Source organism: Penicillium solitum (genome assembly GCF_028829755.1).
Source record: "Penicillium solitum strain IBT 25940 chromosome Unknown utg000009l_segment0_segment0, whole genome shotgun sequence".
Classification (NCBI taxonomy): Eukaryota; Fungi; Ascomycota; class Eurotiomycetes; order Eurotiales; family Aspergillaceae; genus Penicillium; species Penicillium solitum.
The window spans coordinates 3,139,847-3,155,653 of NW_027072128.1; the positions used below are offsets into that span (position 1 = coordinate 3,139,847).

The 15,807-nt window shown below is 50.3% G+C and overlaps 7 protein-coding genes across 7 annotated transcripts; 3 read left to right on the forward strand and 4 right to left on the reverse strand.

The window, feature by feature from the left end:
- Positions 1–312: 312 nt before the first annotated feature.
- On the reverse strand, positions 313–2,248 carry N7455_012276 (phosphoribosylaminoimidazole carboxylase ADE2; the record flags this gene model as incomplete). Its single annotated transcript, XM_040952537.2, has 4 exons — positions 1,750–2,248; positions 1,599–1,696; positions 584–1,541; positions 313–509 (listed from the first exon to the last, which is right to left on the reverse strand). Exons 1-4 carry the CDS (start codon positions 2,213–2,215, stop codon positions 313–315), a joined length of 1,719 nt encoding a protein of 572 aa, XP_040817010.1. The 5' UTR covers positions 2,216–2,248.
- Positions 2,249–2,404: 156 nt separating this feature from the next.
- On the forward strand, positions 2,405–3,804 carry N7455_012277 (uncharacterized protein; the record flags this gene model as incomplete). Its single annotated transcript, XM_040952726.2, has 5 exons — positions 2,405–2,414; positions 2,484–2,529; positions 2,590–2,638; positions 2,690–3,329; positions 3,389–3,804. The coding sequence occupies 5 exons, from the start codon at positions 2,405–2,407 to the stop codon at positions 3,802–3,804; spliced, it is 1,161 nt and encodes a 386-aa protein (XP_040816985.1).
- A 1,647-nt stretch (positions 3,805–5,451) lies between these two features.
- On the reverse strand, positions 5,452–7,871 carry skn7 (uncharacterized protein). The gene is made up of 7 exons (XM_040952635.2): positions 7,685–7,871; positions 7,595–7,611; positions 7,456–7,528; positions 7,237–7,380; positions 6,290–7,174; positions 6,042–6,231; positions 5,452–5,990 (listed from the first exon to the last, which is right to left on the reverse strand). The coding sequence occupies exons 1-7, from the start codon at positions 7,739–7,741 to the stop codon at positions 5,473–5,475; spliced, it is 1,884 nt and encodes a 627-aa protein (XP_040816896.1). The 5' UTR covers positions 7,742–7,871; the 3' UTR covers positions 5,452–5,472.
- A 1,588-nt stretch (positions 7,872–9,459) lies between these two features.
- N7455_012279 (peroxiredoxin family protein) lies at positions 9,460–10,431 on the forward strand. Its single transcript, XM_040952852.2, has 5 exons — positions 9,460–9,751; positions 9,829–9,928; positions 10,001–10,046; positions 10,115–10,280; positions 10,333–10,431. The coding sequence occupies exons 1-5, from the start codon at positions 9,547–9,549 to the stop codon at positions 10,359–10,361; spliced, it is 546 nt and encodes a 181-aa protein (XP_040816897.1). The 5' UTR covers positions 9,460–9,546; the 3' UTR covers positions 10,362–10,431.
- Positions 10,432–10,713: 282 nt separating this feature from the next.
- On the reverse strand, positions 10,714–11,227 carry N7455_012280 (BolA family protein; the record flags this gene model as incomplete). Its single annotated transcript, XM_040952524.2, has 2 exons — positions 10,714–10,886; positions 11,005–11,227. The coding sequence occupies 2 exons, from the start codon at positions 11,225–11,227 to the stop codon at positions 10,714–10,716; spliced, it is 396 nt and encodes a 131-aa protein (XP_040817019.1).
- A 79-nt stretch (positions 11,228–11,306) lies between these two features.
- Positions 11,307–12,859, forward strand: N7455_012281 (Nif3-like dinuclear metal center hexameric protein; the record flags this gene model as incomplete). Its single annotated transcript, XM_040952677.2, has 4 exons — positions 11,307–11,551; positions 11,624–11,667; positions 11,738–11,863; positions 11,967–12,859. The coding sequence occupies 4 exons, from the start codon at positions 11,307–11,309 to the stop codon at positions 12,857–12,859; spliced, it is 1,308 nt and encodes a 435-aa protein (XP_040816767.2).
- A 608-nt stretch (positions 12,860–13,467) lies between these two features.
- Positions 13,468–15,495, reverse strand: N7455_012282 (epsin; the record flags this gene model as incomplete). Its single annotated transcript, XM_040952483.2, has 4 exons — positions 13,468–14,837; positions 14,900–15,120; positions 15,178–15,247; positions 15,423–15,495. 4 exons carry the CDS (start codon positions 15,493–15,495, stop codon positions 13,468–13,470), a joined length of 1,734 nt encoding a protein of 577 aa, XP_040816739.2.
- Positions 15,496–15,807: the final 312 nt, after the last annotated feature.

Consider the following 15,807-nt stretch of genomic DNA (forward strand, 5'->3'; position numbering starts at 1 on the left):
TTTTTGTACTAGTATTAGTTAACGGTAGCCTAATACATCATGCCACCGTTGTTTGCGTTAATCATTCCCGAGTAAATCTGAGCCTTGGTCGAATATAAGAAACTTAAAAAGTACCCTAGATCCATGGAAGATAAAAATAAGCTTAAAAAGTCATTCATTGTCGTCTATAAAAAGAAGTAAACTGAACTCCACTATACAAGAAGCCCAGTGAAGGTAAAATCCCCACACGTTCCTCCCTTTTCTTACTTTTGGCGTCCACTTTCGTATAAAAATCTCGTATCAAATCTCAAATCACAAATGTCTACATACCGTTTACATCTGATCAAAGTACTTTTGCCATCCCAACTCGCGCAACTTGGTACCCTTCAACTCCATGTTCTCGGCACGGGCAGCCTCAGCGTACGTCTCGACCTTGCGCTGGATGGCCGGGTCGAAAGAGCCAAGCACACGCGCAGCGAGGAGGGCAGCGTTGATGCTGTTGTTGATACCGACAGTGGCAACGGGGACGCCTATTATGAAATGTTAGATATAGATCTGGTAAAAATGCAAATGGGTGTAAAAGATGAAAAAGGAAATAACGTACCACGCGGCATCTGCACAATGCTGTACAGACTGTCGACACCGTCGAGCGAGCTTCCCTTAACCGGCACACCGATAACAGGGAGGGCAGTGTGAGCAGCTGCCATACCGGGAAGGTGGGCAGCACCACCTGCGGCAGCGATGATCACCTTGATGCCGCGCGAGGCAGCCTTGCCCGCATACTCGGCCATGTAATCGGGAGTGCGGTGAGCAGAGGTGATCTCAACCTCAGGCTCGATGCCGAAGTAATCACGCAGCAGCTTGAGACCCGGGACGAGAGTCTTGAGGTCACTGTCGGAGCCCATAATGACGGCAACGGAGGGGACGGGCTTGGAGGGACCGGAGGGAGCAGCCTTGGTTTTGATATCGGGGCGCTGGGCGCGCATGGTGTCGACGACATCAACGAGGGGCTGGATCATGGTCTCGGCTTCGTGCATGGTCGCGGCGGTGACGGTGACGTGGCCCATTTTGCGGCCAGGCTTTGCGGCGCCCTTGCTGTAGAGGTGGATGCTGGCGTTGGGGATGGAGAGGGCCGCTTGGGTGGCCTTGAGGTGGGAGTCGGGGGTTGCGCCGCCGATGATGTTCAGCATGATTGAGGGCTGGAGAAGCTCAAGGCTCTTGGGTGGGATGGGTAGGTCGAGGATCGCGCGGATGTGGCTGTCGAATTGGGACAGTGCGCAGCCTTCGATTGTCCAGTGGCCGGAGTTGTGGATTCGGCTTGCAAGCTCGCAGAGCATGAGGCTGTTGTCTTCGAGAAGGAACATCTCCACGCCGAAAGCGCCTTTACCTTCGAAGGCGGAGACGGCTTTGCGGGCGAGAGCTTGCGCTTGCTGGTTGATGGCATCGGGGACGTTGCGGGCTGGCGCATACACCAGCTTGCATATTGAGTCCTCTTGGACGGTCTCAACGGTGGGGTATGAGAGGACATCATCCTTGGTCTTGATAACCATGACGGCGAGTTCCTGTAGAAAAGGTATTAGAGACGTGCATGATGTGGTGTTCCAACTGCGGGTACTGACCATCTTGAAGTAAGCCCATTTCTCAGAGTAGAGCGGGCGGTCCTTCAGGGCCTCGAGGGCCTCGGGGATGTCTTCTTTGGAGTTGACACGGAAGTTTCCTTTCATACTGTCAACAAACCTGTATACCCTCTCAGCATCACATATGACTCACCACGTCCGTCGTATGCCATAGTCTTCGACTTCAACATCATCGGGTAGCCCAACTGCTCTCCGATCTGAGCCAATTCCTCGGGTGTGTTGTTCACCAACTCCCGGTGGTCGGCCATAGGGATTCCATATTTGCGGAGGTGCTCCTTCTGGTTGAACTTGTTCTGAATTGTCCGGATAGCCTGCCAGCTGGGTTCCACCCGCACCTTCGAGGCAACCTCCTCGAGGGCGTAGGTATCGACGTGCTCAATCTCGGCAGTGATGACATCGCAGGTCTCAGCCAGTTTGCGCACGGCATCAGGCTCCTTGAAGGAGCCGGTCACATGGCCGTCGTGGGCACTAATCTGCTTGGCGGGGGAGTTGTCGGCGTCTAGGATATTGGCCTGAATGTTCAATCGGTTGGCGGACTCGACGAGCATGCGGCCCAGTTGGCCACCGCCGAGGATTCCGACCTTAGGCGAGTTCCACATTATGTCGGATCGAAGGGATAAATGAGTCAATTGATCGAGATATGTTAAATGAGAGATCGACGGTGCCCCTCAACTCCGAAAATTCGCGGAGAGTCACATGACGCTATCGATAAGCTCAGGCCAATCACCGATGTCGACTGCCGTTGTCGCAGCTTCGACTCTCTTTCTCCATGCACAGCTGACTGGACAATGTCTCTGGGTAGGTTTACCATCACAGTCTCAGTCTCAGCCTGAGTTGCAATAGTCCTTGCTAATATCAAAATTACAGACGAGGAAGCTCTCCAAACAGCCGCCAATGGCGGCGCGATCGATTTGTACGTGAAACTGTCATTCCAAGATCCCCAAACACTTTTGAGGCTAACGTGCTGGTATAGAGAGAGATGGAGCGGCATGGCCGGGCCACTGATTGAGCGACTGGAATACGTACGCTACACCTCGATGTCCCTGACCGACTTATCTGACCAGTAGCTCCAGATCGTATACAATGTGTTCCCTATGCCTCAAGCGCGCCCCGAACCCATCGGCCAGCAACCATTCCCCAACCATTCTTCCCAGGCAAATTCCATTCCCGAGAGCAGCAACAAGGAAAACACATCCCCCACCGATATCCAAACTTCACCCCAGGCAGCGCGAACTGGCTCTCCCCCGTCGAGTGAGCGAGTGCCAGACTCACAGCCCCAGCCATCTGGTGCAAGCACGGATGGCCGGATTCCACCTCCGCTTGCATTCCTTCTAAGCGCCATCCGCTCGTCGATTAAATCATTCTTTGAGGATAAACCTCCACACACCATTCAGAGACTCGCAGAGCTGGTCCTCTACCCAACCAAGCACTACAGAACGTTACCCGCATATCTTCGTGCTGTCGATCGTGTGGTCTCCGTGACAAGCTCCGCAGATATTTTCCCATTTCAAACGCCGGCTGTCACGGATGCTCAATCAAACGGACTGGTGCTTCCTGGCAATAGCAGCGGGGTATATATGGCCCCGGAGTTTGCCCAAGGTCTTGGGAGCGATGAATCGCTGGGTGGTGCGCTGCTTACTCCGATCCCGTGGTTAACCAATGCTTCATTCGAAGGCGAGGATGCCAATGGAGATTCAGGCATACTAGTTGAGGGTAATTTTATCCATTATTACCGAACCACTGGTTTCCTATTTACTAACGTTTTCCCCTAGGCACTGCGGCTTTACCTACACAGCCCGAGGAACAGGGCACCACAACTCTAGTACCCACCGAAGCTGAAGAAACCGCTGCTACCACCTCACCAGAGCCATCTGACGAGGTCCCTCACGCCCGTGGTCCAACCGTGCTCGGTGTGGAAGACATGGGTCTACAAGACGGCAAAGGCGTCGAGATGCGTCTTGCCACAGACGGTGCAGCCGATACCACTACTACCCAGGCAACCGAAGAGCAGGCAAAGGCCGAACCAACTGACGACAAGGACGGTGATATCGTCCTCACAGACACCAACCCGAAAGAAGGGGAAGAAGCCCAGAGTGGTGGTCCTTCTACAGAGCCCCAGGCAGGCAATGTAGAGTCTGAACCAACTGGTGATTCATCCCAAGCGCCGGACGCCGAGAAGAAAGCATAAGCGAGTTATTGGTTTTCAATATGGATTTTTCTTTTTCTCTTTTGATTTTCTCGGTTGGTTTTATCCTGGATTCTAGCATCATGAGTAACGACCTACAAGATTATATCGATCAATTTTCAATGGCTTTTGCAATCTGTACCTCTCTACATACATATGTAACTACGACGTAATTCCAAGGTTGGGATATAAAAGATGACGTGAGATAAGATTGGATCCATGGGTGGATGCATGGATAACCCTGGGGCCAGTGCAGGTGACCTCGGGAAGCATGGAAATTGGTGTTGTCAATTAGGGCAAGCACGATCATCTGCACCTGACATGTGATCAAGACAATCTCTTACCCTTCCCATGACCTCGGGGGTTCTCTTCGGTTCTTGTTCAGCACTTACTAAAGTATCATCCAGTCAGAGATAGCCTGACAATAACCCCAGCTGAGAGTGGCGTTCAGACCCGTTATCGGAGTTTCTCAGATATCATGCCGGAAACTACAGTACAGACATAATGGAGTCTTTTACCAGAGACCTTGTGCACGACAGAACCCCAAGACACTAGACTTCACTTCCAATATACAATCATACATCTAACAGTGATGGACATCTGGAGCTTACCTCTCATCCAGGTCTCCTCCCAATCAAGATGTAAGCGACTAAATCAGGAGAAAGAATGATTGGCTAAGTAGAGGAAAAAGACAGTTCGATAATTACTCCAATCCTAATCATTTTAGACAAACTGCACCGCCAAGCAATGTCACATATCAGAAAATGAACAACATGAAAATAGGAGATGGCACATCCAACTACGTAATGTCCATTCCATATACATCCATACATACGTGTAGTGTAGTCAAGCCACAAATGCAAACCAAACAAACAAGAATTTAAGCATCGAACGTGGCGGACGGCACAAGTCCAGCCACAAGGCCAGATCCAAAGAGGCCCAGAACTCCCCGCAAGGTCTGGGCCCTCCTAGACCTCGAAAGGGCAGAAATACTTTAATCTTTTGGAATTCGGTCTAGACCTTACAGCTTATTTCTCCCCCTGCAGTTCGTCCGGCCTGACGGAATGCGGGTGATACTGGTGGTTCTGGTGGGATTAAGTGGGGATACCCCAGTGATTTCAGGCTAATTTCTATTGATAGTTTGGTTTAGCCTCTTGCTGGGTGTCAGTACATACGTATGTTCATACGTACTATGTATGTATGTATATACGAGTCCTTACAAGACAAGTCCTTACAAAACAAAAGTCCCTGCAAGACCAGAGCCCTGGAACAACGGTGGACCCGATACCAAGTGCCCCTGCGTGGACATACATGTAGGCAGATAGGTAGAATGTGAGAAAGGTAAAAAAATAATATATTTGTAAATATGTACCTGACGAAACGATCTCTCCGGCCTTGGAAATGCACGAACCCACGGTGGATATAGCTGACGCATGTAAAATCGCACAGAAATCGCCACCCAAATTTAAATCAAACCCAACGCCAGAACCTGTAGAAGGTGGGAGAGAACTGCGGCGATTCAAGACGTCCGCGAAGAGTAGCAAAATGTACGATTTGGAATTTCGAATTCGAACCTCGTTATGGACAAGTGGGAATCATGAGTCAATGGACAGGCGGAAAGGTGAAGTATAAAAGTAAAAAAAGAGATAAAATGGCCGAGGGGGGGTAGGTTTAGCCAGGTCGGCCAGCTTGCACGGCAAGCATTGGTTGAGGTTGGGAGTACATGCGCTGGCGTTTGGGCATGTTGGGATTATCGGCGGCACCGCCCATTTCGGAGATTTGACGGCGATGCGGGGGACGAATAGGAGGACCCCCAGTTGGGACTCCTACTGGTGGTGCTGGGTACTGAACGCCGTTCTGGTCAACAGTGTAGGCGGCCGGTGGTGCTGTAACATATGGCCCTTGAACTGCTGGCATATTCGGTGGAACAGCTTGCATATTTTGGAATTGGCTGGGCGATTGCCAATTAGTCATTGACCCAGCGGGCGACTGGCCTGGAGAGCTGTCTTCTTTGATCGACTGGTTTGCTGAACTTTGAGTTGCAGCTGCCATGGTCACAGCGGCTGCGGAAGGTCGTACTGGCTCCATTCCTGGGTTCTGTGGCGAAATCTTGAGATGATCCAAATGTCTCTCAAGCATATCGAGAAGACTCTTGCGGGTGAATGGTTTAGGAAGAACATCATCCATTCCTAGAACGGGTTAGTGGAAGATCTTGATTCAACCTTGGATATTTATCTTACCATGTTGGAAATAAAGCTGGATGTCGTCGCTTCGGATGTTCGAGGTCATGGCGATGATAGGCGTGCGATCAAATTGGCGAATGAGATGGCATGCCGATACACCGTCCAGATTCGGCATAATGATGTCCATCAGAATCAAATCGTATTTGGAGCCGCCCTGGATTTTGTTCACAGCCTCCAAGCCGTCAAACTATTGGAAAATATTAGTAACCTTGTGCGGGTCAATAGGATAATGATCGATAACGTACCGCGGTATCAATAACACACGAGAAAGAGTACAGGAATTTGCCGCCAATTTGCCGACAAGTGGCATCGTCCTCAACCAAGAGGATCTGCGGGCTGCGCACCCAGCCAGGGTCCACATTCGTGCTCTTCTTCCGGTTGTCGGGAAACTGCCGACGAGCATCTGAAGTATCTATCTCCTGCTTGGCGGGCATTGGGTACGGGACATTGTTGATATGCTCGCTGTACATGGGATCGATGCCGTTCGTGGCACCCACGGGATACACCACTTGCTCCAGATCACCGGCCATCTTGGGGTAAACGAGTGCTGGGTTTGGCGGTGCAGTTGTCGCAGGACGGAGCGTACCATTTCGCGCATTGGGATCCAAGGTGGGAGTTGAAACGACGGCCTTTTGAGGATCGTTCATCGAGTCGACACCGTTCATATTGAATTGTAGTTCGGCGTTCATGTCATTCAGGAGCTTTGAGGCTTGCTGGAGGGGCGATGAGGGTTCATCATCCACTGCACCAACCTGGGAAGGGCTCATTGTCGTTCCGGGCGCTTGGAATGTCACAGCTTTGCTATCTCGACGCTGGCGCGCATCCACCGAAAGCAAGTAGGTCATCACCTGGTGAATGACATTCTCGTGGTTCAAAACCGTCTTCTGTACTCGCATCACTTCCTGTAGCATGAGCTGATGATCCACCGTGAGCTGGGCGTATCGGTCTGATAGATGTTGGATCTGCTGCTGTTGCGCCACAATCTGCTGGTTAAGAAGATCGATTTGTTGCGTGGGTACGGAGTCGTCTGTGGGTTGGGTTTGTTTTCGTGGCGCGGGTGCCTTTCGGCGAATGTTGTCGAGCGAGTCTTTGCTGTTTGCGCGGAACTCTGGGTGCTTGAATTCCCATGCCTGTGTCATTTGTGTGAGACCCTCGATCCAATTGACATTCGAATGGGAGGGGGGTAGCCTACATTCTGTCCGTATGGCGACTGGCCATTTTCTTCATTGTTTTGTCGCACCTTGTGGAAGTCGTATTTGTTCAGTTGGCGTACAAAACTGGCAAAGTTGCTGTGTTTAAAGTGTTTCGGTAGGATGGTCTTTGTGAATTTCTCGCACTATGGGGGATTCGAGTTAGCCAAGCCCCAAGAGACCCGAATCTGTTCGGGCACACAAAGCCACGGGCGCATTACCTCCAATACCACAAAGGAATCCCCTTCATCCCCCCAGCGTACGATCGACGCATAGGTTGGGTCCTCCAGCATTCTGTGGGTAAGGTCAGATTTAACAAGTCCCAAGAACAGGAGGGTCAGTTTGAAGAGTCAGACTTACTTGTACAGCTTGCGTACCTATTCATGATGTTAGTTAAAAGATCACCACAATATAGGGTCGCTATAGGGTAGACATTATATGTTCACTAACAAAATCACTGGAGTTCCCAGCGGGGGCGGGATTGGAAGAGGTCTGGCCACCGTCCATGCTGGGCTAGACGGGTCGCGACCGGTCGAACAAGCAGGTCTGGGTCTCGTCCCAACGCGAATAAAGTCGATTGGAAATATAACGGGGAAGTTCGAATATACTCCAAAAAAGAAGAGAATAAGGAAGAAATGCCAGACCTTCTCGGAGGGTGGGAAGAGAGAGGGAAAAAAAATGAAATAATAACGGGGGTACGGTCAGTTACTGGGTTTGGCGGTAGAGCCAAGTACCAAAGTTACTGTGGAGGTACTGTCTGGTACATGCGATGCACTTTACGCTGGTCCAGTTTTCGTGTTATTTCGTTTTGGTTTTTACCATCAATACAAAAATATATTTTATATTAACGGATTTAACTGATTTAACTGGCTTAACTAACTTAACAGACTTCACGGATTTGACCAACATTTCAAAATGCAAGGAGGTTGATCTTAAATATCCCAGCACTCAGGGACCAACGAGGGGCAAAATTCCAGTATGTCACACACACACCACTCCCGAAGGTACTAACTAGGTATTGTATAGGTACAAGTTCTTAGACACAAAATAAAACCAAATAAAACTTCAATAACTACATCTTATTCGCTGTTAGAATAGCCAGATGCAGGACAGACATGATAGAGGGGATCGTGTCAGTGCGCACGAGATGGAGGGGCATTCCCCCCAATGACCTGAGTGAAAAAAAAATGGTGAGACATTGAATTAGCGTAGGCCCAGTGGTTTCAGAACGAGAGATATCAAAGAAGTCTTTCAAAAGGTTTAGTGTGTAACGGGGGATAAGCAGTATATGTGCTGTGTACTCCGTATGCTCCACTTGAAATAACGCTTTTTTAATCTGTTTTATATGGATAACTTTTAGTGATCAGCCCTGCCATTCTCCGCGTGTCTCACTTTTGATGTGTTCGGTTCGAACTTTTGCTTTGAACCTGTTTGATCGTTTCATGAACCTATATTAATCCGAGAGAACCACCGATCCACCTTTCCCGAGACCGGATATTAAGTAAAAACAGATTAAATATGGTGTCAACATGTATGACCCAAGAATTGCCCTCAAAAATCCATGTCTTTACCGAAGAATTACCCCATAACACTTTGCAACGTGGTTCGCCATGGTCTAAAAGCCAAGGAATCCAGATATTACAAACCCCAACACCAGTTCCCACCGCGGCAAATGGTCGTCATAACAAAAGCACACAATCACCTATATCACCTGAACCCCGGTCAAGTCCATTGTTCAAACATCTGTGTTGGCGCCGAACTTCATGTTGAACTAGAAGGTGACTGCATCCTTCAGCAGGGGGGGAGGTTGATGATCCACCGTGTGACGGTGTAAGGATCCACTGCGTCATGGAGGAATAGGATGTGACTTCATATCATCCGATTCGAAGATGGGCCATGCGCCCTGTTCTTAAAAGAGTGCGCTTACTACAGGTGACAGCTCATATAGGTTGCTTCGCGGTACCTGCGGTATAGCTTCCGCAGGTCGCACTGGTATCCACCGGCCGAGGGCGAGTTTCTCTACCAATCAATGATGCTATGCATCAAATAAATATGAAAATAAACACAGAGTAAAAAGCAAAAGGGAAAAAAAGCATCAACTATGAAAAAAAAGTAAATACAAAGGACAAAGTAGGTGTAAACAGAGTTCCTAAAAATAATATGCAATAGCAACGGCCATGACGAAATCCACCCAAGCTCCCTCGACATACCGCCCTTGCTCTCCCCCATTATTTTACAACGTCCACTTCTTACCATTCTCATTCCTTTGATACAATTAACCCAATCCCACCGTTAATCCCATTAAACCCATCATGTTCGCCCGCCGTATCGCAACCAATATCCCCCGCGTTCGCGCGCAAGCATCCCTCTTCCACAGCACCGCGCCCGCGTTCGTGCAAAAGGGCGACGCCATCCCCAGCCTGGACGTCCTGGTCGAGAACTCCCCCGGTAACAAGGTCAACTTGGCCAAGGAGATCAAGAACAAGGCTGTTATCATTGGCACTCCTGCCGCCTTCAGTACGTGAACTCACCCTACCTTGCTAGCTACCTTGGTAGGAAACAAAAACTCTCATTCGGGACTAACATTCTTCAAGGCCCCGCCTGCTCCAGCACCCACGTTCCCGGCTTCATCAACCACCCCAAGCTCAAGGAGGCTGGTCAGGCTTTCGTCATCTCTGTCAACGACCCATTCGTGTAAGCTATAAATCTCGACTTGCAGGGCGAAAGCTTTGTTGGGATATTTGTTGACAAAAAGCTATCATATAGGACCAAGGCTTGGGCTGATTCCCTCGATCCCACCGGCAAGAGCGGCGTAAGTTTTCTTTTCTGTTTTCTGTACATTTTTATTACTGCAACAGTGCTGATCGTCTATTTTAACAGATTCGCTTCCTCGGTGACCCCTCTGGCGAGTTCACCAAGGCCCTCGACCTCAGCTTCGACAGCAGCGCCATCTTCGGCAACGACCGCAGCAAGCGCTACGTTCTTCTCGTTGAGGATGGAAAGGTCAAGGAGGCTTTCGTCGAGCCCGACAACACCGGTCTCAACGGTACGTCTTTCTTCTATCGAGCGCATCGTTCTATGCTAACATCACTTGAAAGTTTCCGCTGCCGAGAAGGTGCTCGGTTAAAGTCATCTCTATATAGAGCTGTAATATCCTTGCAAATAGTAGAAGAAAATATATCATGCCCTGAGGCACAACATTTATTTCTGGTCCCTGCTGCACGGTACTTCGTAGCGCAGGGTTTTAATGTACAAATATTCCATCCTTTCCAACCCGGCCAACGCCTGATAAATCGATGCCAGAATTAAAATAGACAAGCATGTAGATGAATCCATCGAGCAATTGAAAATCAATGGCCGATTCTTCGTTCTGAAACTAATTCCGCACCCTTCAACCTTTGGTCTGGTCCAATTTCTTCCAAATATACCTCTAGGAAGAGGCTATAGTTCATCGCATTTCCACCTTTTGGAGATATCAATTACTGCTGCAGAGCCTGCCACTGCTCGGGGGTATAGCACTTGGGTGTCCAAGCATGAATAGCAGCGATCTCAGCCTTGAGCGCCGAGTTGACGAGTCGGTGTCGCGCAAGCATAGTCTTACTCTCGAATTGAGGGGAAACAATCACAGCCTGGAACGCCTGTCCACAGCCGCCTATAACAACCCAAAAGACAAAAAGGTTAGCGAGAGATCAACAGGTAAAAAAAAAAGAGAGAACATTTCGACGTCATAGCGCCCTCCCCATTCTCAATTTAAATTTCATTGTCCATACCGGATAAATCCTCAACCTCAACATGCTGCGCCTGCAGCACTTCAGTCAACTTATTCTTCAGCGAGTCCGCGGTGATTCCAGATGTGTCAGCCATAGCAGCGTTGATGGCGGCGTGGGAGCGCGCGGTAAGGGAAAATGAAGCCCGCTGGATATTATTGTTCGGGCGGAGGAGATAGCGGCAGCTTCTGCTCAGGACGGTCAAGGAGGAATTGCGGGAGAACATCAAGTATATGGTCGGAGATGGAGAGGGAGAGAAGACGAGAAGAGAGATAAAGTGCCAAAACCCGAGGTTATCGCGAAGTATGGGAGTTGCTCTTATTACAAATTCAGAGCCTCCGGTCGGCTGTGGCTGGTGGGTGGCACGTGTTGTGGCTCGGTATCACTTTTCCGTTTGTCTTGCTCTCCTCCTTGGTCTTCAACTTGTTGGTTGTCTCTCTATGAATTTTCTTCGCGTTGCTACACGTCGATACTCTGCCATGTCTACGCCGGTGAGATCTTCGGAATGTTCGCCGTTCACTAATGTTGTGGTGAGCTCGATGAGAAAGCTGTAATTTCACCCCCCACTTCATCCCAGAGCTCCCCGCATTGTATGGAGCTTTGTTTAACTGATTATATGCAGATACCCGGAGGCATTGGCGGATAAGAGCTTTGACAATACAGGATGTAAGTTATTTATTCAATTGAATTATCATTTGATTGGCTTCTGCAATGTACTGATCACGTTCAATTATAGTGCTCCTGGAAGCTCCTTTCGACAAATCCCGGATACAGATCAACTCGGTCCTCCTCACCATCGACCTCACCACGGCCGTTGCCGATGAAGCCATTAAAAACCGCAACTCAATTGTCGTCGCATACCGTAAGTCGCATCCAAGGAGTCGACATCCATGCAATTACCTCACATGAACTTCATCGAATATCTACAATTGGACCCGAAACCTAACATAATACCACCGATACAGACCCAATCATCTTCCGCGGCCTGAAATCCCTCACCTTCGCCGACTCCCAACAAAGATCCCTCCTCCGCCTCGCACAACATGGAATCAGCGTCTACTCCCCGCACACAGCAGTCGACACCGTCCCCGACGGCATGGCCGACTGGCTCTGCGACGTAGTAACCGGAAACTTCAAACAGGTCCAACAAACCCCTAAAGCTACCATCTCATCCTGCGCCTCGAGCATGTACTCCGCCCCAAGCTACCCTGAAGCACCCATCCCCGCCGTGCAGGCCCAAACCTCGGAACGCCCAGCACACACCAGGTCCACAATCCACCCATCCCCTCCAGCCACGATCCCAGAAGGGTTCGAGTCAGCCGGTGCCGGCCGTCTGGTAACATTCACCGAGAAGCAGCCGCTCACTACGCTGATTGACAACATCGCTTCCGGAATCGGCTTGCCGGGCGGTATCCCCATCGCCATCCCGCAAGGCCAATCCGTCGATGATATCTCCATCCGCACGGTGGGTATGTGTCCCGGGTCGGGCTCCGGCGTGTTGCTAAAGGGTGACGGCGAGCTCCCTGATCTCCTGCTCACTGGTGAAATGAGCCACCATGAGGCTTTGGCTGCTACAGAGCGTGGATCTGTTGTTATCTCGCTTTCGCACACGAACTCGGAGCGTGGGTATCTGCGTTCGGCGATGCAGCCTAAGTTGCTCGCTGAGGTTAAGAAGCAGTGGGATGCGGCTTTCCAGGATTCTGCGAAGACTGTTGATGATCTTAAGAAGTTTGATGGGGTTCCGTCGGCGGCTGTGCTTCAGATTCGGGACCTTTATAAGGATCAGGGCGATGTTGTGGTTTCTGTTAGTGAGACTGATCGTGATCCCTATGGTATTATGATTTGGCGTGGTAATTAGATTTGCTCTTGGCTTTGTCCTTGATATCTAACATTACTATGAGAAGAAAAGTCCAAAATATAGTCACAATTTGAGACATCATGAGAACCTTGTTCCTCACCCACACTGAAGTATATCAGCTAGCTCAATCAATTTGGCTAGACCTATAAGCACTTGGACTAGAACTATGCAGTATGAGGGAGTCTGGTAAGATGTCAAGAAAGTGGTTTGAAATGAGAAGGATATCCTAATGGGTAGACAGGGACAGAAACATAAAAAAAAAGTGTCTTGAGAGAATACAAGACGAGATGAAGGATCCAGGTCAAACATCGAAGAAATGTAGGCTATCGGAGACATGAAGGAAAAGAAAGCTCGAATTTTTAGCCTGTCCTTCACGGCTTCAACAAACCCACAATTCCTGGATGTAGGAGGGTTGTGGTGAGTATCGAGTAGCGATATGGATAGAAAGGAAGGAAACAAGAACAATGAGACCGGGTAAAAACCAGACGACCAAGCCCCGAATGACTAAACGAGAAACAGAAAGAAAAAATGAGATAGATGGTATCCGCGTGAGTGGCCTTAGCGAAGTCAGGAATGAATCAATAAAGAAGAGCTCCACGAAACAGTGACTACAGATCAATCAGGCTACCGCCACCGCGCTGTTGCTGTTGCTGACCTCCCCAGGGGTTGTTATTGGCAGGCTGTTGCTGCTGCTGCACATATCCGGTCTGCTGCGGCATGCCTGTGAATTGTTGGCCGAAGAATGGGTTTCCGGTGGGAGTAGCGTGTAGGCGGTCCAGACCTTGACCGGCCGAGTTGACAAATGTGCCAGGTGCTGTGTGCTGTGCGGGGATTCGGAGGTCTCCAACATTGCCGAAGGTATCCTGGCCTTCGCCTGACCCGAGAAGGGCGTTGAGACGAGCATGGTGAGGGTCCTGTGGCGGGGTACTCTTTGGTGGCTGTGGGGCCTGAAAGCCGGCGATGGGGTTGGGCTGAGTGGGTTGGGCGAACAGAGAGCTTTGGCCATACTGCGCATTGTTCTGGGCAAACTGATTGGTTGCACGGTCCTCCGATAAGGAATTGAGTGTTGGCGGGCCTGTTTGTGCAGGGTTGTTGAACTGTGTTTGAGTACGCTGAGCGAAGGGGTTGTTTGATCCTGTCGGCATGGGCTTGAGCGCATCAGCGGGCTGCAGATGCTGCTGAGGCTGGTTCCCGGCCCATGGGTTATTGCTTCCTGCGGTCTGGTAGTTCTCCTGGGGTTGTTGTTGTTGTTGTTGCTGTTGCTGCTGCTGTTGCTGTTGCTGCTGCGAGTATACGTCCCCTCCGTAAGGGTTGTTGGGGTTGAATGCGGTGTGCTGAGGTTGAAGTGTGGCCTGCGGTTGCAAAAGGTTGTTCTGTTGCTGGCCGTAAGGGTTCTGATCAAAGGCCGAGGGCTGTGCCTGATATCCGTTGGCGTAGGGGTTATTCATGCCGGTGGGCTGGTTCTGATATCCTGTCGGCTGCGCGTACTGGTTGTTCAGGTAACCAGTTGTCATAGGCTGCTGGGCATTGATCGGGTTGCCAAACCAGTCCACAGCACCTTGCTGTTGGTAGCCCTGGTTGTAGCCAGTTGGCTGGACTTGAGCCGGGGTGTCGTCAAAGAGAGAATGAGCGTTGCTCTCTTCCAATTCGCGCTTTCGGAGGTCCTCCTCCTCCCTACTAAGCTTGAGGGCCTTGGCAAGATCCTCATCGTCGGCTACCATTGTCTCCTTGGCCCGTCGCCTGCGCTCATCCTCAGCCTCGGCCTTGCTGGCTTCAATAGCTAAGCGATATTCGGTGTCGGACTCGTCCTCCCCGTTGCGTCGGCGTCGGTCTCTGCGCGGCGGCTCCACGGGGGAGTTTCCGTAGCCTTCGTCGAGTCCGCTCACGCGAGTCTTCCACAGTTTGCGATCTGATCGTTCACTGCGCAAACGATCCTCATCCAGTACCAATGCAGTCAATTCCTTTGCTGCCACGCGAACTACAGAACACCAACCTGTCAATTTTGCGACCCCTCATGATTTTTTTCAAGAAACAACTTACCGTTCTGGCCAACATCCCTTGATTCCTCGTCCACGTATGTGAACTCGCGCAAAGTCTTGATAATATAGACATTTTTCCGGGCCCACGTTACCACCAACTCCGAGCCTTCATGAAGACAGTAGTCCAAGACCTTCAGTGACTTCAGCACGTGGCGCCAGTTCTTGCCCTTATCGTTGAGTCGCTTGTCAAGCATGTCCATGATCTCGTAGAACTCGTTCGGACTATTGTGCAAACGGCCATTAGCGGCGCCCACCGGCTTGATCGCATATTCAACTCACCTCCCGAAAGTCATGGCGGCAATCTCGGACATGTCAGTGCCCGTAGGGCCCCAGGGGTCATTACTAGTAGCTGAGAAAGTAAGTCAGTAACTTGGTCACTATGTGTGCGGGGTGCATGGGCGCAATGTAGCAAGCAACCCCCCGGGAAAAGACAGGGGCAACAAGCCGTGGCAACAGCGGTTCTACATATGCGAGGGCAACTCGATGATCGCCCGGAACTTCGATGCAGTGGAATCGGTTCATACCATTTCGGACCTTGACCTGCACTGAGGAATATCCTTTTGTGACGTTCTTCACGCTCCGCACGACTTTCGACATGGTGGTGGTGATGCGACGGTCGCAGTTTTAAGGGAGATGGAATGGATCGTATCGTCGGGTGGAAATCGATGCGAAGGATTGTTATCGCAGAAGAGTATTATCGCAGAAGAGTATTAGACTGCCAAGCACACAGCCCTCTTTCTCCGTGTCGCGGCCTAAGGTAGTTTGTCAAGCGTGTCCGGCTTTGAAAGGGACAGGTTGACAGATTGGTCCAAAGTGGTTCAAGGGATTGAGCTTCAGATTGCCTTTAAAGGGAAATATTGGCTAACAATAGTCGACAATCAAAGGATGAAAGGTGAAAAGTGAAAGAGA

Bases quoted from the DNA above. Each gene is read 5' to 3' on its own strand.
- skn7 (XM_040952635.2), bottom strand. From the start codon at position 7,741: ATGGACGGTGGCCAGACCTCTTCCAATCCCGCCCCCGCTGGGAACTCC. The intron at 6,232-6,289 runs GTACGTTATCGA...ATTTTCCAATAG, and splicing joins CGTGTGTTATTGATACCGCG to TTTGACGGCTTGGAGGCTGT. The intron at 5,991-6,041 runs GTAAGATAAATA...AACCCGTTCTAG, and splicing joins CCAGCTTTATTTCCAACATG to GAATGGATGATGTTCTTCCT.
- N7455_012279 (XM_040952852.2), top strand. From the start codon at position 9,547: ATGTTCGCCCGCCGTATCGCAACCAATATCCCCCGCGTTCGCGCGCAA. The intron at 9,752-9,828 runs GTACGTGAACTC...ACATTCTTCAAG, and splicing joins TGGCACTCCTGCCGCCTTCA to GCCCCGCCTGCTCCAGCACC. The intron at 10,281-10,332 runs GTACGTCTTTCT...ATCACTTGAAAG, and splicing joins CGACAACACCGGTCTCAACG to TTTCCGCTGCCGAGAAGGTG.